This window comes from Cynocephalus volans, chromosome 8, assembly GCF_027409185.1.
Source record: "Cynocephalus volans isolate mCynVol1 chromosome 8, mCynVol1.pri, whole genome shotgun sequence".
Lineage (NCBI taxonomy): Eukaryota > Metazoa > Chordata > Mammalia > Dermoptera > Cynocephalidae > Cynocephalus > Cynocephalus volans.
This window is the reverse complement of record NC_084467.1, coordinates 33422290-33444966: the sequence shown is the minus strand read 5'-3', so window position 1 is coordinate 33444966 and position 22677 is coordinate 33422290. Positions and strand designations below refer to the sequence as shown.

Here is a 22677-nt window from a genome sequence, read left to right as displayed (position 1 = left end):
AACCAGGCACTGCTTGACTCTGTCTTCTCCCTCATCCCCCATGTCCAATTCACAACCAAGTCCCAATGACTCTGTATCCAAAATAGTTGTGAACTCATCCTTTCCCTTCCCGACCCACTGTCCTCCCCTCATGTCCTGGTTTAAGCCACCATCAGCACCTCCAGCCAGGCCCTGCTCTGTCCCATTTGCCTCCCTGTAATCAGTTATCTTTCCATCTCTGAGCCTCAGCCTCACTCAGCTACTTCTGGTTGTGGAATCCACATGCTTTCTTGACTCTGGGCCTCTGAACATGCCATTTCTCTCTGCCTTTCCCTCCCAATGCCAACTCATGGTCCAAGGCTCAGCTAAGACAGCACCCCCTCCAAGCACCTTCCCTGACTCCTCGAGTCAGGGATGAGTGCTGCCCCCCACACCCCGCCGCCATCACCCATTCCCACAACAGTCCCCTGCCTCCTCCATTCATAGCAGCTCTGTCTTATAATTGCTTGTTACTCATGCCTGTCCCCTACGAGCCTCTAAGTTCCTTAAGGGCAGAGACTGTGCCTATGGAACTACATGGACACATACAGACCTGCACACGCACACCAGCAACCCCAATGCTTGGTATAAGAAGCCTTGAAGAAATGAATGAGTGCAGTATTGTACTGAGCACTTTACATACCTTTTCTTACTCGTCAAGAGAGATCAATGAGATGAGTGCTAATATTTTATGGTCTAAACCAGGAAAACAAGGGTACAGAGGTTGAAAACTTGCCCAAGTTCACAAAGCTGGTAAATGGCAGGGAATAAATTCCAATAGCAGTCTAGATGTCTTCAAAGGCTTCTCTTTCCACCATCCCCACCTCACTTTCCCAAGGCATTTTCCCTCTCGTTTTGCCATCTGTTCCTTGTTTTCTCATCTGTTTAATGGGAACAAAAATTGTGCCCACTACAGGGCCTGGCACTAACAGGTTCTCAGTAAATATCTGTGCCTCCTCTCCCAATCTCTGAGGCCTCTTCAGGCAGAATTTCCCCAGGCCCAAAACTTCCTGCATGCACATGTTCATAGAAACAGGTGCAGAGTCCACTAGGCACATCTCCAGCGTCCGGAACTCAATAGGTGCTTAACCAACGTGTGCTGAGCAGACCAGCATCAGCCAGTGCTGACACACACCAGACACAAAGCCAGAATAGCGGCTCAGGAACACCCCCCGCCACCGCCACAAGATCCTTGCCAATTACCCCCGCCGCCCCGCCCCTCCTGCTAGCCCAAGGCGCGGGAAATATTTAAAACAATTTTATTCATGAAAATATGCTGTACAATGCACTCTACACGGCCTTGACACGGCACACACGCACACGCACACGCTGACGGCACGGCCACGGTACACTGCCTACGATACGCGCCGGGGACGCCGCGCCCACCGCCCGCCCCGACCAGACACTTATAAATATGGGAGACAGGGGCCAGGACTGGCTCGAGAGAGGGGTGTCGGACTGGGGGTGAATCCGGAGCTGAGGCCCGCTGGAGAGGCTGAGACCAGTACTGGGGGCGGGGGGTGGGGAATGGAAAGAGAGGGGTTGACCCCGAGGGGGGAGGGGAGAAGCTAGGGCCGGCAAGGACGGGGGAGAGGGGCTGCACCGTGGGGGAAGGGGTCGTCGGAGGGTGGTTTAGGCTGCAAGTGGACTGCTCAGAGTGAATGGCCAGTAGGTAGGTGTGAGTGGGTTTTCGGGAGAGGGCTGCTGGCTTGGGGTAGGTGAGGCTAAGACCAGTGGGAGTGTCATTTGGGAGTCTGATAGGAGTTTGGGACAAACTGTGCATCACGGCGAGGGCTCCACAAGTAAAACCGAAGCCGTCTCCTAGTTGGCTTCCCCGACCAGCATCCACACCAGGCGGCCCACCTCGCTCCCGCCCACTCCCACCAAGCCCGGAATTCTGCCTCCTCTCCCAGGCTTCCTGCCCCAGGGAGAGAGGGAGCGGGTCTCAGGAGTTTAGGCAGGAATGGTGGGGTGCCCCAGCCCCTCTCTCCTCCTTCCCTCAGCGGTCAGCGCCTGAGGGATGTCTGTAGCAGGGCTGGGGCTGCCTCCTGGACCCTCCCGTGGAGCTGGAATCGGGGATGGGGACCCGGGGATCGGGACGGGAAGACAGAGGCCCCTGGGGGACGGGACAGGGGCACCTGGGGTGCCGGAGGAGGCCTTCAGCCCGGCACCCAGCTCTGGTTGGGGGGCGGGGCCCCGGCCAGTCCGGGCGGCGGCGGAGGCAGGGCCGAGTCGAAGTTGAAGTCCATTTCGTCGCTGTCCATGAAGTCGTTGAGGATGATGGACTCGACGTCGCACTCGAGGCTCCCGCTGAACATGTCGAGGTCCAGGTCGGCCGGGAAGCGGTCGGGCGCGGCACCCAGCGGCCCGGCGGCGGCGGCCGGGTATGGCCCGGGCAGCGCGTCCAGCAGGAGGCCGCCGGGCGGGCCCCCGAAGGCGGCGTGGCCGGGCGGTGGCAGGCCTGCGGCGCCCGCCTCGCCGGGCAGCGTCATAAGGCTGATGGGGTGGGCTAAGGCACTGCGCGAGGGCGCCGGCGGCGCGTACGGGGCCGCCCCCTTGCCGGGGTAGGCGGCGGCCGCGCCCGCCAGCGCCAGCTCCCCCGGCGCGCCCAGCACGGGGCCGGGCCTGGGCGCGGGCGGCGGCGGCGGCAGCAGCGCGGGCAGCGCCCCCGGGCGGAAGGGCGCGGCGGCCGGCGCGAAGCTGGCCTGCTTGTTCTCCTGGATGGTCTGCATGGGCAGGCGGCGCAGCACGCCCAGCGCCGGCGGCCCGAAGCCCCCGCCCCCGCCGTAGGCGCCGCCCTTGCAGCCGCCGAAGTAGGCCGGCGTCCCGGCGCGGGCCCGCGGCCCGTACGCGTCCTGCGCGCCGTCCAGCAGGGCCTCGGGTATCCCCGCGCCGCCGCCGCCGCAGCCGCCGTGCAGGCCTAGCGGGCCTCCCAGCTCGGCCAGGCGCGGCAGCTCCCCGGGGCAGCGGGCGCCCAGCACCGGCGACAGCGCGCTCGCGGGGCTCGGGTACATAAGCGGCGACGACGGCGCCAGGGCCTCCAGGGCCTCGTCGTCTTCTAACTCGGCCGCCTCGCCGAGCAGGGGTCTCCCGCCGCCGCGGAAGTCGGCCCACGCCTCGTAGTCGTCGCTGGCGTGCGAGGCCGGGCTGGCGGCCCACTTGGCCGCCGCAGGCAAGGGCCCTGGGGCAGGCACGCCCGGGGGGCTGTCGTCGGGACTTCGCTCGGGGGCCTGCAGCTGCTTCTTCTTGCTCGCCTTGCCCTTGATGCGCAGAAACTTGGCCCCGTTGTCCATGGACACGGCCCTGCGCCGCGGGGTCTTGCCTGTCTTTCCGCCCTCAGGGTTCAGCATCCACCAGGAACTCTTGCCTGTGCCTTCGTTCTGCACGCGGATGAAACGGGTGTGCAGCGACAGGTTGTGTCGGATGGAGTTCTGTGGCCGGAGACAAGGGCATGGGTGGGAAGTGGGAAGTGAGGAGGCCATGGGGAAAGAGGAGAAAGTGACGGAAAAAAGAGGGGGAGAAAACAGAAAAAAAGTGAGAGGGTAAGAGAATGGAGAAGAGCCAGAGGGGGGAAGGGGAGGAAATAGGGACGAAAGGGTGAGTGGGGGGTGGGGTGGGGAACATGTGTAAGTACTAGGTAGGACAAACCCAGCATACCCGTCCTCTACCCTAGAACCCCACCCACACACACAGACACTGCCCAGAGGGTGGGGCTGGAGCTTTGCGCCTGGTCTTTCCCTGGAGTCGTGACCAACTCTGAGGGCTACTCTGAGCCTGCAGGGACCTGCAGCAGGAGAGCAGGCCCCCTTTCCGCAACTCAGCCAAGCCCCACGCAGGGCCAGCCAGGCTGCCAGGGCCCCCAGCAGATTATGTAAGGGCTCATGCCGCCGCGGCTCATTTGTCCGCCCCCCTCCCTCCCCAGCCTGGCATGGCGCCAGGAGCCCGAAAACCCAGGGCTCCAGAAATCAATCTCGCGGTGACTGATTAAGCCCTGTTTAGAACTAATTGCTCTTTCGTGTGTGGGGAGAATAAATTACCTGCTTTAATTTCGTGTCTTTAAAATGCAACTGCAGGTAGAGAAGACTGTTAACCCTTTGCTGGGAAGGCCTGGCCAGGGAAAGCAGAATAGGCTGGGGTTCTCCAAGGTGGGAACAGGCCCAGGCCCGAGTCTTTTCAGAGATCTCCCCCCACCACCACCCCCAACCCTTCTGAGCTCCTGAGAACTCCACACAGGTCTTGGATACCATCAATCCCCTCACAGGTCAACCTTTGGCCAAGGAGATCTCAGCCCCCACCCCTGCTCAGTGCCTGCCTTTAGGCAGCCTGCCCTTTAGGCTGCATGTAGCCCACCCTCCCTTCCTGTTTCATCTGACCCGCTGCAGCTCTGCCCTCAAAGCCCCTCCCTGGTGGAGCCTGGAGCCTTCACAAAACCCCACAAAGTAGGTGGCATAATCACGTATACAGACAAGAAGACCTAGGCTCAGAGAGGTGAAGTGGCTTACATAAGCTCCAGAGCCCTTTCTGCTGTCCCTCGGTACCTCCCTGTGCTTCACCTTGGCCACCCCCACACATGTCCTCCTCTTAATTTCTGTTGTGCCCCCCACGTCACTGCCTGCTTTTGCCAGGCCTGTTCTGGGGACAGGGGAAGGCAGGGGTGTCCACAGATCCGCTGATCTGGCTCCCCACGGGAACGTGGAGTAGAACTTCAGCTGTGCCTGCCACACCTCACCTCTGGGGCCTCCCACCTGGTGGCCTCAACTGCCAGCTCAGGCACTGCTGCACAAACAGCATGGGCTTAGGTATCAGAAGGCTGGGCAGATGCCTGGCTCTTTGGCCGCCTAGCTGTGACCACGGGCTATTTACTCAGTCTCCATGTGCCTCAGTGAACTACTCTGAAAAAATGGGCTACATTCAGAGACCACCTCATAAGGCTGTTAGACTGTTACACGAGATAATGTGTGTATGAGTGTCTGGTGAACAGACCAGGTGTGCACAAGTGTTGGTTAAATCCCTCACTCTAGCCAGAAGACCTCATCTCTTAGATCACCCAACTGACTTGCTCTGTCTCTATCTCCTTAATATCATGCCCCGAGTGTAGCTGTGCTGGGCACCAACAACTCTGGTTAACTGGAATTACCCCATTTCATATTCCAGGGAAGGGAGGCTAAGAGGCATGATGTAACTTGCTCATGGTCCCACAGCTAGGCAGCCATGCCAGGCACCACTCCAGCTCTGCCCAGCTCATGGACCTGTGTGCCCAGCCACACTCGTGACACTGTTCTGTGAGGGTTCTTCCTCCTGCCTCCTTCCTACCAGTCCCCAGGAGGAGGGGTCCTTCCTGCTGCCCAGAGTACCCTCCCACCCCTCACCCGAGCTGCAAGTACTGACCTGACTCTTCAGGGCCCTAGGCTCCCTGTTTCTGGCACTTTCTGGCCTTGAGAGGCGACAGCTGGGGCTTGCCAGCCTTGCCCTGGCCTGGCTTCTCCTGGAGACCTGAGAGGAGGGGAGCTAGACCCACAGAGAGTGGTGCTCCCTCAAGTAGATAACCTCCTCCCTGTTCCCGCCCTTGCACCTGGCTCCCCAGCCCCTCCCCACACCTGTGTTCAGGGTCCTTGGAGGCTTGGGTTCTCCTCCCCCATAGGACTGTCTGGCTTACAGAGGCTCCACCTCCCACCTCCCCACTTCTCCAGCTGGAGGTCAGTCAGGCAACGCCTCTTTATCAATGTCAGTATGTGCCAGCCTAGTTCAGGGTGCTGGAGGTGGGGAAGGAGAAAGGACATCACCGGTACCAGCACCTAGTCAGAACCTGCCTATTCAGGCCTGGGCACTCTAAGTACTTTATCTTACATAATCATTATGTCAAATTCCAAAGAAGTCAGGGATTGTGATCCCTATCTCAAGATGAAGAGAGTAAGGCTCAGGGATGTTAAGTGAGTTGCCAAAGTCACACAGCTCCTTAAACACAGAGCCAGGTATTGATCTCAGGTTGGTTTTACTCTGAGGACATCACATTCCACTATGGGAGAAGGAACCAGGTCGGAGAATTCCCAAAGAATCTTAGGAAGCCAGTACTCTAGTGTTCCTCAAGCTTTCTACGTAAACTATCTCTAGAAGCTGGTGGCGTGGGAAAGCTTGAGACATGTTGCAAGGTCAAAATCTCCTACAAGTCTTGTGCTTCCTTTTTAGAATTCAAGGGAATTTTGCATGTACTTTGCAATACAACCACATTTTCTTTAAAAACATTATTAAAATGTTTTGGATAACCACTAAGACATGCTCCAGGCCTATGAAGGTTTGCATCCTTTCCCCCTCTGTCCCGTACCCAGGCAGGTACCCCTGAGAGCTCAAGCCCCAGCCTGAAACATGGCTGGTCCACCTCAGGGAGAAGAAAGACTTGCCTAAAGTTGCCTAGGACCGGGTGTCAGAGCACAGAAGTGAGCCTTGGCCTCCTAACACCCAGCCCGGTGGTCTTCCCACTCTACCAAGTCTGACCTAGGGCAAGTCCCTCCTCCTCTCCAGCCCAGTTTCTCTAAACTGATGAGACGGGCCAGTTGTACTCTGGGGACCTTTTCAGTGTGACACTGAAAATTCTTGGAATCATCCAGTTCAGAGGTTTTCAAACTTTTTTCTTAAAGTAGCATAACTTTTCATAAATGTAGTCTACTGCAAAACTTCAGTGTTACACACACAAGCCATTGGGGTGGGGGCAGGAGTACCTGGAGCCCTGCCCACTCAACACCCACTCTCACAGAAAACAAGGCCCTTGGGGAGGGATTCTGCAGGCCAGATGGATGGGGCAGTTGAAGCCTAGAGGGGTGCCATGCCTTACCCAAGTTCATCCAGGGAGGTGGCTCAGAGCTGGGTGAGGACATAGGCCCCTGACTGCTGAGCTGGGCTCTGTACCAGGTGTGCACCAGGGCTGTGCCCATGAGAGAAGCCTGGGCCCTGCAGCCCAGTCTGGCTCCTTGGGGCCAAGCCAGCTGGTATCAATCAGAGCTCCCCACAAAGATCCAGCAGCAAGTGCTGATCACAACTCTGGCTCACCGGCAAGGCCTCCTGGGAGGCCAGAGGCCATAGAGGAGGTGAGGAAGGCAGAGGAGGGAGATGCCTGCCAGGCAGCAGTAACCAGGGCTCCCTCTTGAAGTTACCTAGCAACTCACCACCACAGCCACGCCCTGGAATGCCCAGGCTCCCCTGGGGCCCAGAGCTAGGCCCAGCTTCTGTAAGCCTCACACCTCGCACACCTACATCCAGGTTCAGAGCATGTTCCTAGGTAAGATAGGACCTCCCTCATTCAGGGCCCCAGGGAGACCATCTGGGGGAGAGGGAAAAGACAGTGGGTTGCATCCCATGCCCCCACACCATTCTCTTCCAGAACCTGGGCCAGGGAGACCAAACCCCCAGGGCCTCATCGACCAGGGAGAGGAGGCTGGCGCAGAACTAAGTGCACAGGCACTGGTGTTGGATCTCAGTTTTAGTGTCAGCTCCAACACTTATAAGGGGGCAAGATGCTCTGAAGCTCAATTCCTCCAGTAGCTACCTGCTTCCACCCTCGCTTCCCTCTACCCATGCAGCAGCTAGAGCAATCTTTTAAATAACTGGGATCACGTCTAGTCCTGCCCAGACCCCTCCAATGCCTTCTGTCTCACTCAGAGTAAAGAACAAAGACTTTGCCAAGGCCCACCAGAGCCTCCAGGACCTTTCAGATGTCCTGCTCCATCACTCCCTCCTGTTCCTCAAGCCTGCCAGGCACAGTCCCACCTTCTCCGATACCCACAGAGATCTCTCAGCTACTTCAAGTCCTTGTTCAGCTGTCACCTTTTGTAATGTGGCCCATCCTAACTGCTCTTTTAACAATTGCTCCTTTTCCTTAGCATTTCTTGGTCCCCTTACCCTGCTCTAAATTTTTTTAAAGCAATGATGACTTTCTAAATTAATATATAATTTATTTATCCTCTGTTTTCATTATTTATTGTCTGGCAGCCTTTATATTAGAATATGTTTCATGAGAGCAGTGGTTTTTGCCCATTTTGTTACTGTATCCCATGTGTTTGCTGCATACTAGGCACTTAAATGTTTGTGGAGTGAGAGTGTGTGTGTGTAAAGGGGAGTAAAACTGTGTCATAGGGAGAATTAAAAGACTGGGTAGAGTGGCGGCACACAATCAGGGCTTTTCCCAACTGGGCTAAGAGAAGAGAACACTGGAACATGAGAAAGGCAGAGGGGTGCAGGAGGGCAGGAACAGTAAGATGCACAGAAGGAACCGCAGAGAGGAACAGGGCTTCTGTGAGAGCTGAGGGAGGGCTCCCAAGGAGAATTAAGCAGCCGCCCTCTCCAGCCTCCACCCTGCTCCCCAGATAGACCTGGATAACCCAAGGCTTGCTCATACCAAGGTCTCTCACAAGGTCTGTGCCAACTGGACCAGAAGATACTCCAAGAGCCCCAGTGGGAACAGAATAACCTCATCCTTGCTGAGGGTACCTCCCTCACGAACAGGGTCTGATCCACTTGGTGGCGGCAGCTCATCTATCCAGCAGGACACCCTCATCTATTCCCAGGACACCCTTCACCCACAAGCAGTAATGCATTCATCTGACAGCACAACCCCATTTATCCAGCACACCAGTCCCATTTATCCAGCAAGTACAACCTCATTTGCTAACAGCACTCCATTCACCTGAGGGGCTTCCTCATTTATCCAGCAGGACACCATCATTTATCCTCTGAGTCGGTTGCTCTCCTTCCTCCCGTGGTGTGGCTGTGTTGTCTGACGGTGCAACCTGACTGATCCAGCAGGACATCATCTCCCCTGCAACTACACTTCATCCCCTGACAGTACAACCTCATTTATCTAATAATGCAGCCTCACCTTGCCTGCAAGTACCACCTCATTCCCTAACAGTACACCTTCGTTTATCTTCCTGTACAACCTCATTTCTCCTCCCAGCACAGCTTCTTTCTCTGACAGCTCAACTTCATTCAATCTTACCTCTCCAGCCAGGGCCTGCCAGATCTCAGGGGGTGAAGGGAGAGTGTGGAGAGATGAGAGGTCTCACCATTTGCTGAACCCTGCCTACAGAGGGCTGCCTGGCACTATAAGAAGGGCCCATGGAGTTTGAGTTCTAGGTGTTTGGCCTAGCCAGAGCTCCACTCTTGCCCCACTTCGCATCTTGTCCCCACTAGGGCTAATGAGAGCCTGCAGGATGAATTCTGGGACGTGGACTCCCATGCTGTCTGTGCCTCTGATCCTGTGATCCTGGGGCAAATTCAGTGGTGTGCTGGTAAATGTTTAACGACCAGCTCCCCAGAAGAAAAATACCCACTTGATTTGATTTGTAGCTTTTGCTAATTTCTGTGGTATAGACACTCCCATGGTAGTCAATTTTAAGCTGCCAGCATGACATCACTGAGTGCAGAATTGGGAAGAACTGTGCACGATCAGTACAAGCCAGCTCTAGCACACCACTGGCACGTGCTTCAAACACTGAGGCAGGAGAAGGGCACCACCCACTACATGCCAGATGCAGGCTAGGTTCTTTTTATTTTGATAACTATCCTGTGAGTAGGTACTACTATTTTACAAAGAGGGGTGTCTGATGCTTAGGTGGGTTGGGTGACTCCTGAGGCCATGAAGCTGGGAAGTGACAGATCCAGGTTTGGGTCTCAGAGCTATTCGATTCCAAAGCCAGGATCCTTCCCACCCCCACCCCAATGTAATAGGGGACCTTCTGCTTTGCTGCCCAACTGAGTGGCCATGCCTGCCTTGGCTCTGAAGCCCAAGATCTCCTGGCTTTCATCAGAAACAGAAGACCCAAGTCCTGTGTCCACCACCCACCACCAACCCTGCACTACTTCTGGCCTCCCTGACACCTGGGGGCTTCCAGGGTCCTCCAAGTGCAGTCCTGGTTCTTGTGTCCACCTATCCAAGCCCGAGCCCAAGGTCAGGTATGGATGCCTCTCCAGATTCTACTACAGTCCAAGGCTCAGCCCAGCCCCTCACTCAGGAGACTGACCCTGCAACCTCCCAATGCAGATGATGACCCACCTCTTCTTTAGTTTCTCCCCAGAGCAGGGCCTCCCCTGTAAAGGGGATAACAACCCCAACATCTGCAGGGATAGATGGGACTTGGATGAGATCCCACATGTCAAGAATCTCAACCCCTCCCTGTCTTAGAACCCCAAGAGCAGCCCCTGTCCCACCCTTTGCCCCTCACCCCGCTTGGGGGCCCCAGCCTGGCCCAGGAACATACACCTGTGTCCGACAGAAACAGACACCCTGAGGGTCAGTTGCCCTGGCACCTGGGGTAAAGCTGGGGTGCTCAGTCCAAGCAGACTTCCTGGCAAAAGAAGTGACCTGGATGACCTCAGAGGCCTGAGGCCATGTGCAAATACTTGGCACTAGGGTCTGTAGTGGAGGAGGGGTGGAGGGCAGGTGGGGGCATAGGGCCCAGGTTGTTGACAAGTGAGTGAGCTCAGGATCAGCCAGGAGGAACCAAATGTCCAAAGCAAGGCAGGAAGTCAAGGGTCAGGCCCTGACACACACACGTTCTCACCCTGCCCCCTGCCCCAGAGAGAGAGCAGAGCTCACACACCCAGCCTTGGCAGCAAACAAACCAGCAACAGAAGTCCAAACTCACCACTGCTCAAAAGCCCATGGCTCCTGGTCATCCAGGGGCTTTGGTCCAACTCCAGCCCAATACTCAAGAGCCCTCTGATGCCCTCCAGCCTCATCACCCCCATTCCCTTAGGCCCACCTAGACCTCCGGCCACCCTGTGTGTCCACACCTCCATGCCTTTGCACATTCTGTTCCCTTTGCCCTTGCCCCTCTCTCTGTTCTACCAGTTCTTGCTCCTCCTTCAAGGCCAGCTTTGTGGCACCTTCCTAGCCCCCTCTGGAAGCCCCAAAGACAGTTGCTCCAACCCCAGATAGTTGCAGAAATCTAACTGCAAAGCAGAGTATAATTGTGCATGAGTCTGACTCTGTACCTGAACTTTATGGGGCAATCCATGGCTCACAGGAAGTCAACAGATAGAGTGGAGCCCTCAGCAGCCACGAGCCACTCAGGCTGGCATTTCTATGTAGTTTCTGTTCAGCAAAATCTCAGGCCAGAGCTCCTCCCTCCTGGTTTCTCTGCCACCTCCCTACTTTTCCTCAGCACTTACTGGCTCCTTGGGAGAATTCAGCAAAGCGAGGAGGACAAGGACTACCACTTACTGAACATTTATCATGTGCCATGCACTGTGCTTGCACTCAACAATTATCTTATTGAGTCTCTGTAACAACCCTCTGAGTAGGTTTATTATCACTATTTTACAAGTGAGAAACTGAGGCTCCAAGAGACAAATTGACTTGCCCAAGATCACACAGCACAAGTGGTGGTGCAGAAATTTGCACCCGGGGCCCTTGCTCTTCCTCCTGCCCTGAGATGCCTCTAGGGAGGAGCCCAGGCCAGGCAGAAGTTCCAGCGTGAGCCTGGGGTAGAGCAGGAAGCCATCTACATGGCTCAGCAACCCATCCACAGGCGCTTCCCTCCCTCATCCAGGATTAAACAGAATCCCTAAATGCAAAGCCATTCAGACTTCTCCCTGTTTCTCCTCTCAGTCTGAGCCCCCTCCCTCCTTCTGCAGGCAGCACCTCCTCACTCCCCTGCCCCAGGCCCTGGGAGCAGCTGCGGTGACCTCACCCAGCCCTGCCCTGGGCCCGGCTCTAGGGAGGGCCCAGCAGCTGTGCCCCAGTCCTATAGGCTGGCTCCTGGGGGGTGGGGGGAGAGGAGGAGTGGGCACTGTGCCAAGAGAACCATCTGCTCTCCCAGGGGCATGGCCACCCGCACAGACACTGGCCTTGCCCCCAGGGGCCGCCCTTGGTCCTCTGTCCCCATGCCAAGGGCCTCCAGGAGCTGAGGGCAGCCCACCCAGACCGGGGCACCAGCCCTCATCTGCCATCTGTCTTCTCCTGGAGACTGAGAGGTCCTTGCAGGACACGATGGAGCACCAAGAATGTCCACCGAAAATGAACAAGTGCTCAGGGTAGCTCTATGGGCAGAGGCCAGAGACCAGGGCTGGGTATGTAAAGCGCTGCTGCCCAGCCCCAGCCTTGCCAAGCTAAAGACCTTCGATCCTCTCTGTCAGGGCCTCCATCCCCGCACATCTGCTCAGCTGGCAGGTGCCCCTGGCAGAGGGCAAGCCCCTTCCCCCAGGGCCTCAGCTCTAGTTACAAGAGGAGGAGGAGGCAAGGCCAGCTGAGGACAGAGGGAGGGGATAGGAGGGAGGAGGAGGAGGCCTCACAGCTTCCCAGAGTATTGGGGGAGGGGAACTCAGAGCAGAGAAGGAAGGGCTGTGCCCAAGGTCACACAGCCTGCCAATGGGGCAAAGAGGAGCCAATATCCAGGGTCAGGCAGCCCTGGGTTCAAGGGTGATCCTGAGCAAGTCATTTCCTTCATCTGTAAAAATGGGGGGGTTAAAACCTGCTTCTCGGGCCAGCCTGTGGCTTACTCAGGAGAGTGTGCTGCTGATAACACCAAGGCCCCGGGTTCGGATCCCATATAGGGATGACCGGTTGGCTCACTGGGTGAGCATGGTGCTGACAACACCAAGTCAAGGGTTAAGATCATAGGGAAAAAAAAAAAAAACTGCTTCTCTCCCGAGACCATGGGGAAGGCTCTGGAGGCTAGAAAGCAGTAGTTCAAACTAAGGGCAGGGGGAGCTTGGACATCCCGAATATCTGACACCTCAGGCACAGGGACAGGAAAGGGAGGCATTAGAGGAAGGACTCCTCCACTCCCCCAACACACACAAACACAGAAGTGAGTGTCTCTTAGGGGCCAGGGCCCAGAGACCCTTACCCCATACAGCACATGGGGAGTTGGTTGCTTTCCTTTCCCAGAGCAATGAATAACAGTAATGATATCTGCCAAGATTTCTTGGGGACTTCACGTGTATCTTTCCTTTAATTCCCACAACAAAGCAGGGTCATAGTCCTATTACTATCCCATTTTGTAGAAGCAAAAACTGAGATTCAGTTGCCTAAGGCTACACAGAGGGTAAGCAGAGCTCTGCTCCTCCAAGGCTCCTAACCACATAGCTCGGTCTCACCTCCAAGATTCTCGAGGAACCAAAGGGTGCTGCACAGTGCCTCAGGCTTGGCATCTTGGACTCTTCGGGCCTACACCCTCTCTCAGGCTCATCTTCTACCCTTTACCCCAGAACCAGGCCCACACTGGGCACCTGAGCCAGTCTCGGTTCCTGTCCACTCTCCACACCACTCCTGAGTGATCTTTCTGCCCGCGTCATTCCCATCCCCACAGCCTGCAGGGCCAGCTCCTGGGCGTGCCACCCAAAGCCACTCACTTGCTTACCCAGGCTCCAGCCAGCAGAGTCAGGCTCTGAGAGGCTCCCAAAAGAGACCTGAGGGTTTTGACCTCCTTTATCTGGTTCTTCTTCCCCACCTCCAAACACCCACAGCTCATTATCTGGCTGTCCATCATGACCCTGAGCAGTTTTTATCCTGAATCAGAATCGGGTGTCCTCATCTTATGGCCCCAGTTTGACCTGCAGGCACCTCAAGGTCAGGGAGCCAGTCCAGCTTCTCTCTGAGCAGCACTGCACAGTAAGTGCCCAGTGGTGTAGCCCTGAATCACAGGGAACGGAGCAAGCTGCCATCAGCCCTGGGGCCTGCAGATCAGGGAACATCAGGCTGCTCTGCCTCTGCCCTCAGGGACCCCAGGGCCATTTCCCAGGCTAAAAGTCAGAGGGCCAAACTCCAAGGGAGAACAGAGAGATAATGATTGGAGGGAGGGGAGTGGGAGAGCAGACAGGAGGAAGGTCAGTTTAGAATGGCCTGGCGAGGGCACTGGGCTAGGGTGGAGTTAGCCTTGGGGAGTTTCATTTCTGCCACTTACAGTGGGATACTGTTCAAGCCTCTTTATTTCTCTCATTCTTAGTTTCCTCCTCTGCAAAATGGGGATGGTAACAACACCAGCTTCGCAGGGTTACTGTGAAAGTTAAATGATAGAATATATGTAATGTAAATTCAGCACAGGGCAAACTGAATCCTGGGCTGGAATAGATCAGTGTGGCGAAAGGGAGGGTGACTGGAGAGGCTGACTGGGGCTGGTGGCCAGGCCTCGAGTGTCACACTAAGAGCCCAGGACTGGATGGAACAGCACTGAGCTGTACACCTGCTCCTCTTCTCTCCTCCACCAGATGGAGGGATCTCTGAGAGTAGGGCTGTGACTTTCAATTTCCTCACCATTCCAGTTCCAGAGAGGCTGGCTGAGTATTTACACCTGCATTCCCCTCCTCCTGCAGGCAGAGGCTCTCAGTAGCAAAGCACATCAGTTCCATTCTCTATCTGTGACCCTACAGCATGATTACTAAGACATGGGGGTGGGCACACATGCAGTGTGGTGGCTCAGTCCCTTGGAGCTGACCGTATGGGGTTTAGATCTCTGGAGGACCCAAAAGGAGTGAGGGGGACAGGAGTGGGCTCGACCTGGGCAGTCTGCTTGGAGAAGAAGCTGGTCCACACTGGGAGAAGAAGAGCAGACAAGCAGGAGGCCAGAAAGCCACCATCTAAGATGGCTTAGAATAACTCATTACCAGACACACCTGTTAAGATATAGAGTCCAGTGCCCACCTGCTGAGAGACTGATATAGAGAGTCTGAGATAGGGACTGGAAACCTGTGTTGCTGAAAAGTTTCTAGGTGACTCTGATCTTCAGTCAGGTTTGTAAACAACTAAGGATGTAAGGCAGGAATTCTCAAGGAAATGAGAGGGGTCCAGAATCACCTGGAAGGTGGGTCTTTGTTCAAACCACCCAAGCACCTTGCCTAGTTTCTGAAGGGTGTCCCGAGGGATCAGCCAAGAAGAGTTGAGAGCTGCCTTGGTGAGCATGTAACAAAGGCATGTGTGACAATGGCATGGGCTAAGAACACCAGTGGCAGGTGTGAAAGTAGCCTGAGATCAGAGGCAGCAGGGCAAGTGGGAGGGAGGGCCAGGCCCAGCAGAGGGCCCAGGGGTCCCAATAGAGCAGTTCAAGCTTGGTTGGCTCCAGCCCCTGAGGGTTCTGGAGCAGGAGAAAGCTTTGGCAGGAGGGCTGGCTGGTGTGTGGGACTGAGACAGCACTGGCACTGGGAGATGAAAAAACATGGTAGAAACACACAGGTCTGCATCTAAATCCAGGTGCTGCCTTGTCCCAGTTATACTACCTTGGCCAAGTGACTTCATCTTTCTGGGCCTCCATTACCTCACCTGCAAAATGGGGCTATTAATGTGTAACTGGCAAGACCCAGGGAGAATGAAATGAGAAAATTTTTGTGAAGTGTCCAAATAAGTGCCTAGATGTTAATTCTCTTAATTCTCATTCCCCTTCCCACAAGAGGCACCCCCTTAGAGACCAGAAAGGTTTTTCTCTGCAAAGAGGGAGGCCCTGGGGGGAGGGCGTGGGAGGCCCCTCCCCTACACACCACCTGGCCCCCCTCCCACCTCCACATATGGGTTGGGGGGTGGGGAGAGGCAGCAAACAGCCAAACCCTCCCAAACAGGAGTTGGTTTCCATGGCAACCAGGGTGCCAGGAGAAGGGTGGCACTCTAGATACAGCTGTCCCCCTGAGCACCCTAGCCGGGCCCTAGAACCTGAGCTAATGCCCACCCAACACCCTGAACCCCCCACCTGCCTGCTCTGGAGGCCATCTGGGACTGCCATGAACAGAACACTCCTTTCACTGTGCCCAGAGAATGTTTGCCACCTGGGTACTGCCACAAGCAGGGAAGACATCTCTAAGCAGGAGTACCAAGTTCAAGTCTACCCACACCTGTACTCACATGCATCCACCCATGAGGAGTCCTCTCAGCACCACATGCCCTCTGTCCAATGAACCCCTCATGGCTCCTAAAACCAGAGGGTTTGTAAGTCACAGCACTGAAAGGATGAAAGCCAGGTTAAGGCCCTTTGGACACAGAAGAAAATACTGAGGTCCAGAATGGGGGAGAGCTCTGCCCTTGCTCTCACACACTGATCAGGTTCCCCCACAGGTACTCAGTCTACCCCTCACCTACCCCTGACTCCAAGTGACCCCAAAGGGCTGCTCTAGGGAGATGGGCCACTGTTGGGGAGAAGGAAATAAGTCCGAACAGCTTTAAAACTTGTCTACGACAGAATAGGCAATCCCAGAGGTGGTGAGTTCTCAGTCACAGGGAGTGTGGCAGAAAGGGTTGAGCTGGGAGAGGAGGCATGAAAGTGGGTGTTGGGCTTCATGAATCCACCTCTTCAGTGACCCAAAGTCCCATTTGGAGGTGGAGGGAGTGGATGCCAATGCCCCTACCCTCTCCTGTTCCCCAGTACCCACCCCTGGGGCTGCGAGGCAGGCCCACAAGCTGGAAGTAGGGAAGGGGTCTGGTGAGTCAGCTGGGAGGTAGCGAAACAGTGAGGTGGGGAGGGGACTCCCCTGCTATAGCTGATGCACCCAGTCACCCAGAGGCTCATATCCACACACACAGTCCAGAACCACCCCCTCAACCTTCAGATAGAACAGCCTCCACAGCCCCCAGGACCCCATGTGGTTACCATCACCAGCCCCCACTCAAAGACAGGGGAAGGTGGGCTGCAAGGAGCAAGCCCAGACCCTTTCAAAGTCCAAACAGGAGCCCTTCCTTCCAGCCTCCTCCCCAACCCCCAATCCTATCCAATGGCACAGAAAGAGCTTGCATTTGGGGTCAGAAGGGGATTCAATTCGCAGGTCTGTCACTTCCTAGGTATGTGACCTCAGGGCAAGTCACTGCCCCACCTGGAAAATAGGGATGCTGACCCACCTGGAAGGATGGTGGTGAGTGAGCGATGGGACGTGCACTTGGCTAGTGGGAGCCTCTGTCCTGGCCTTCCTGCCCCTCTGCCAGGGCCTCTCCTGTGCCTCAACCTCCCTCCCCTCTATAGTCAGTCCCGGGGCTAGAGCCCTCAGGGCGCACAGAGAGGGGCCCGACCCGCAGAAAGTGGGGGCTGGGGGGGCTGAACTTTCGAACCCACAAACCCCCCGCGCCGTTCATTACCTTAACTCGAGTTAAAAATAACCGTCTCATCTCTTTAAATTAGTCTGTCTGCAATTACCGCCTGGCACGGCGCTGCCCGCCATCGTCCCGCTGGAGCGGCGCCAGGTGGCAGGCGGGGCCCTCACCCTGTCTGTCGGTCTGTCTGTCTGCCGGTCCCCCCCTTCCCCCCGCGGCGCGGCCGCCCAAGCGGCCTCCCGGCGGCCCCGCCTCCCGAGCTCCCCAAGTTGCGCTGGGTGCGGGCGGGGGCCCAGGGGCCGGCGGAGCGAGGGGGTCCGCGGGGAGCTGAGGACTGGGGCGCGGGGAGGGGGGTAGCGGGCACGGTGGCGGGGGAGGGGCTCCGGGAGCCCGGGAAGCCGGAAGGGCCCGCAGCGCGCCAGCGCTCGTGGGTGGGTGTGAGCAGGTGGCCGTGGGAGTCTGCCGGGCGTGCCAGCAACTGTGCCAGGAGCGGCTGGCACGGGCTCGTGCCCAGGAGGCGGGCAGCTGCCAGCCCCCCGCTCGTGCAGTGAGGGGGGGGTGAGGACACCCCCCCAACCGGGGTTCACACGGCCTCCTCCCGCACCCCCACCAGCCCCTGGGGCTGGGGATCCCCCGGAGGACAAAGGAGGAGGAGGGAGCCCTGCTGGAGCAAGCTGGGGGAAGTGGAGAAGGGAGCTACACATAACCACTGCTCAGCCAGGCTGCAGCAGGACCCTGCTCCTGGCCTCTCAGATCAGTCCCTCCCTTCCAGCCCCCACCCCATCAGGAACTTACTGGGCCAGGGCCTAGGCCAGACGGGAGTAGCGCCAGCCCTCCTGATCCCACCCCTCAATAGCCAGGCTGCTCCAGCCCCTAAGGGAGAAGGGAAGTCCCCATCCACTGCGCTCCTCCCCACCAGGCCTGTAGACAGGAATGGGAGGCGCCTAGGCCTGGCCAGGGAGCTCCCAGTGGAGCTGGCAGCCAGGAAACACAAAAGCAGGCAGAACAACTCCAGGGGCGCTAAGTGAAAGGAGCACCAGGACTCAGCAGTCTGGAAGGCTTCCCGGAGGAGTCCAGGGCTAAGGGAAAGTGGGGCTGGAGCATCTGTGAGGAAGTGGAAGGCCCTACCCAGATATGTACACTCATGGGACACTGAAGAGGAAGGGGGGACCTCCTGTCCAAACTCTAATCCCAGGCCTGGAGACCCTCCGCTCTGAGGAAAATATACCTCACCCCTTTGGTGGGGTTCCCAGCACTTAACCCTCTCTTTAGGCCTCAGACTGGTGTGGGTGTCCTGAACCTGCTGGTGGTCTTGCCTCCTCCAATTCCCGTCCTCAGCACCACTTGACTACCTCCCACATCACAGATGGGACCACAGGGCAAAGGCCAAGCATGCTGAAATGGCCCACTGCACCTTTCCCATACCACCTCCCTGCTAGCCTAGGAACCATCCCCCAAATCCAACATGCACAACTCCACATCCCTGCTTTGGGTATGTAGTTAACACCTCTTGGAAGACTCTCTCACATTCTCTCCTCCCCCATGAAGTCAAACCAGATCAAGTGCCACTTCCTCGTGAGGACCTCCCTGGCTCCCCAGGGTATCTAACCTGACCTCCCTGCACCCCTGCCCCCACTCCCAGCCTTTCCTGCCTGCAAAACCCAGGGCTGGGTGTGGAACTGGCTGAGCCCTGATGCATCCTGAAGGCATATCCAATGTCTTCCCCTTTGGTCCCCCCACAATATCTAACACAGGGTTTGGTTCACCCCAGGGATTCAAGTGCAACACTTATGTGGGGGAGGGGAAGGAGGGAGGAACAATGTGCCTCGGCTCCAGCCCTGGCACCTGTGCTATACCACCTCGCCTGTCAACCTGAGATGGGCTGAGATGGCTCCCCCGCCAGACCCCTGGAGGAAATGACTGGGAATGGGGGAATGGATGCAGGGGCAGGAGGCTCCAGGAATGAGAGGGGAAGGAGGCTCCCTGGGGAGCTGGGAGGGAGGTGGATAGGAGGAGGACAGCCACTGAGGGGACAGCATGGGTGCCTGGGTGGTCTCTGCCAGGGCCGATGTCAGGAGCCCAAGCCTGAGGCTCCCTCTCCAATGTCCCAGCCTAGGACTTGGAACCCAGGTACAGGGAGAACCAGTGTGTCCCCAGCAGCGTGGTACAGTGGAAACCATATCCAAAGGGCAGGCGGGAGATGTGGGGCCTCATCCAGGGCCTGCCACTCACTGAAGCCCTGAGAAGAGTCCTATCCCTTTTCAGGGCCTCAGTGTCACAGTCTGAGAAATGAACGCATCAGACTAAATTATCTCTGGGCACATTCCCAAGCACGTTCTAGGATTTATACCTGCCCCTGTCCAAAAGCCTTCAGAGTACCCCTCCTACCTCCAGCTACCAGCAGGACACGGTTCAGAGATTCTATGGGGCCCTGGAGGGAGACACACCTGAGTCCCACTACTATGTGACCTTAGCCTGTTCACTCCTCCACTCTAGACCTCAGTGCCCTCCTCTGTAAATGTTCACAGTAAAAACTACCTCAGGGACTGCTGAGAGCATTAAAAGAGATGTGTGGAGGTACCTGGCACAGAGATTGGCCCCAAGACCCTCAGTGAACTGCAATTTTCTCCTGGCTTCCAGCCTCATGTCCCATCTTTCCCCATCCTCCCTAATACATCAAACCGAGCTGGAGCTACACCTCCTGCAGGAAGCCCTCCTGGCCTACTCTGGCCCACTGCACTCTCCCCTGCATCGTCTGCACCATCCACTCATTTCTTCCCTCTTTCAGTAGACGTGCACTGATGGCTTCTTTCAGTATACATGCACTGGTGTCAATCTCTATGCTGGGTGCTGTGGGTAGAGAATGACTCCGACACTGCTACTGTCTTCCAAAGGCGGGGTGGGGAGGGGAAATGAGACGGGACACAAATGACTAAAACCCATCGCAGGCATGGAGCAGGCCAGAGAAGGAGGAATCCTAAGTACTAAAAAGGGCTAGGGAAGGCTTCCTGGAGCAGGTATCTGAACTCTGTGCCCCTGAGGACAGTGAATACATCTACAGGGAGGAGTGGAAAGTGGGCCAGGGCATGGGAAGCAGGGAAGGAGGTGGGAGGAAAGCCCAAGGGCAGGACACACAGGAGAAATAAGTGTTCTGGTGGGGTTGAGCCCAAGGGGATCAGAGACGGAATGGGAAAGGAGACCCATGTCTACTCCTCCAGCCTGTGTCCCTGCCCCATAGTGACAGGCACAAAACCTGAGAGCCACGGGGCTCTCAGGTCAGGACACCCTGACCCCGACAATGCTGTCACTGGGTATATAGAACTGTCCATGTCCACAAGCCTCGCCCTCCTCTTCTGGCACCCCACCTTCTGCTGACCCTGTTTGCAGCCACCACTGGGCACAGTCCCCTCCCTTGATATAGGCATGCCTCCCTCACAGAGGCCCCCTCTCCCATAGGGAGCCTGACAGCTCATCCCCTAGGCACAGGATGCCCTCCAACCTCCTCTCTCCCAAAGGCATAGACTATCCCCATTCTTCAACAAGATGGCCAGAGGAGGAGCTGGGTCTGGAAGCCACAGTCCAATTCAGCCCCTGTCCTCTCCCAAGATGGCTCCCCCCTTTCCACTGACTGGCACTGAGGCTTCCCTGGGGTGCCCCTGCCCCTCCTCCAACTCCTAAATGCATCTGGGCTCAGAAAGCCAGGAAAGTGGAAGACAGGCAGCCTGGGTGGGCAGGAACATATCCCCCCCACCCACCCACCCCCATCCTTAATACCCTACCTTCACACCAGCAGGGGTCATCACCAGCCCCCCATGCTGATCCAGGTAAGGGAGGTAGGCAGAAGCTGCCTATGGAGAACTCAGATCTCAGGTCACCTGCCGAGTTCCCCACCCCAGGCTAGTTGGCGCCCTGAGGTGAACTCCTGGCACCACAGGAAGAACTGTGGGTCCATGGTGGCACTCCTCACCCTGGGGCCAGCTCAAGGAAGGGCGGTAGCAGAGATTTGGGAGGGAAAGCAGCCACTGGCCTCAAGTCATTATTTCAGCTCTTTAAGGAGGGTGCCCTGGTGAGAGGATAAAACAAGAGTAACACAAAGCAAATTCGGGGGAGCAAGGGGGGCTCCCCAATGTCCGTGGCCTGGGAATGGGTTCCTCTGCTGTGCCCCGCAAGGACGGAGTGGGGATGTTCCTCGGGGATGCCTCAGAGCGGCAGTCCCTTGCCACCCCACCAGACCTCCCGCCCCGCATCTCTCCCCGCAAGGGAGCACGCACACAGCTGCTCCCAGCACGCCCCCACCTGTCCGTCGGCCAACCCCGCGCCCTGGGCGCACCCTTCCTGACCCCTGGGGGTGCCCCAGAGCCCCCTCCCGATGGCCCGTCCAGAGCCTCGACGCACCTAGCAGCCCCTGGAAGTCCCAGTGGCGTCCCCAGCCCCCCTTCCCAGCCGGACGCCCCACCTTCCAGCCGGCCGAGCTGTTGCTGTCGCCTTTATCCTTGAAGTAGGGCACATAACGGACCATCCAGTCGTAGATCTGCGAGAGCGTGAGCCGCTTGTCCGGGGCGCTCTCGATGGCTTTGGTGATGAGGTCGGCGTAGGACAGGTTCCCCCACGCGTTCCGCCGGGAGCTCTTCGCTTTCCGCAGAGGTCCGACCTCCGCGCCCAGCGGCGGCGCTGGGGCCATCGCTGGGGCCGTCGCCCGGCGCTCCGGCCCGCAGTCCTCGGCGCCCTCAGCCACCCCTGCGCTCAGCGCTCCGTCCTCGTCGCCGGCCAAGTCGGGCTGCGGCAGGGGCCAGGTACACGAACGCGGCCGGCTCTGCGGCGCGAAGTCCGGGTCCACGTCCACCTGATGCGCTCGCAGCTTCGCAGCCATGGTCCCGCCCGACTCGGGCGAGGAAGGGAGGGAGACTCCGAGGAGGGTGGGCGGGCGGCTCCGGGATCTGCGCGCCCCGGGGAGGCCCGCGGGAGGGGTCCCTGGCGGCGCCGGCTCAACCGCGGGGCGCCATGGGCCGGGGCGCGGAGGCAGGGGGCTGGACTCGCTGGGAAGCACGAAGGAAGGGAAAGACCGGGGCAGTGAGGGGGCGGCGGCCCGGGAGCCCAGCGGGCACACACCTCGCCCAGCCCCGCTTCTAGCACCTGCCGCCCGCCTGCGCCTGCAGCCACCACCGCCACCGCCGCTGCCGCCGCTCCCCGGGCGCCGGCCCCACGCGCGGGCCCCGCTCTCCCGGGACGAGGCCGGATTGCACCATGCCGGAGCCCGAGCCCGTGCCGGAGCCCGCGCCGCCGCCGCCCCACGAATGCCGCCGCCGCCGCCGCCGCTTCGGCTCCAGCGCCAGCTCCCGCGCCTGCCGCGCTCAGCGCCGGCTGCACCTCGGGATGGGCTGGGGACGGGGAGGGGGCGGGCCCGGCGCGGGAGGGGGCGGGGCGTGCCCGCCCGCGGCCGCGGAATCCTCGGCCAGCCCGGGTGCCCCGCCCGCGGCTGGGGGTGGGGGCGCGGAGCTCCCGGTTACGGGCGACCCCGCTGCAGCCCCTGCCTGCAACAGCGCCGCCTACGGAGCAGGGGAGGAGCGGCGGGCGCGACCCCGCCCCCTGCTCGGTGCTCGGGGAGGGGGCTCGGGGGCGGGGCTCCGGTGCTTCCATTGGTCCGCGGCAGGACTGTCCCG

The 22677-nt window shown here is 58.1% G+C and overlaps 1 protein-coding gene across 1 annotated transcript; it reads right to left on the bottom strand.

The window, feature by feature from the left end:
* Window positions 1–1261: 1261 nt before the first annotated feature.
* FOXO6 (forkhead box O6) lies at window positions 1262–22376 on the bottom strand. Its single transcript, XM_063106285.1, has 2 exons — window positions 21474–22376; window positions 1262–3449 (listed from the first exon to the last, which is right to left on the bottom strand). Exons 1-2 carry the CDS (start codon window positions 21885–21887, stop codon window positions 2178–2180), a joined length of 1686 nt encoding a protein of 561 aa, XP_062962355.1. The 5' UTR covers window positions 21888–22376; the 3' UTR covers window positions 1262–2177.
* Between the last annotated feature and the right edge of the window lie 301 nt (window positions 22377–22677).

Excerpts from the sequence above, each read along its gene's own strand:
- FOXO6 (XM_063106285.1), bottom strand. The coding sequence starts at position 21,887 with ATGGCTGCGAAGCTGCGAGCGCATCAGGTGGACGTGGACCCGGACTTC. Across the intron at positions 3,450-21,473 it reads ACAGCTCGGCCGGCTGGAAG|AACTCCATCCGACACAACCT; the intron begins GTGGGGCGTCCG and ends CTCCGGCCACAG.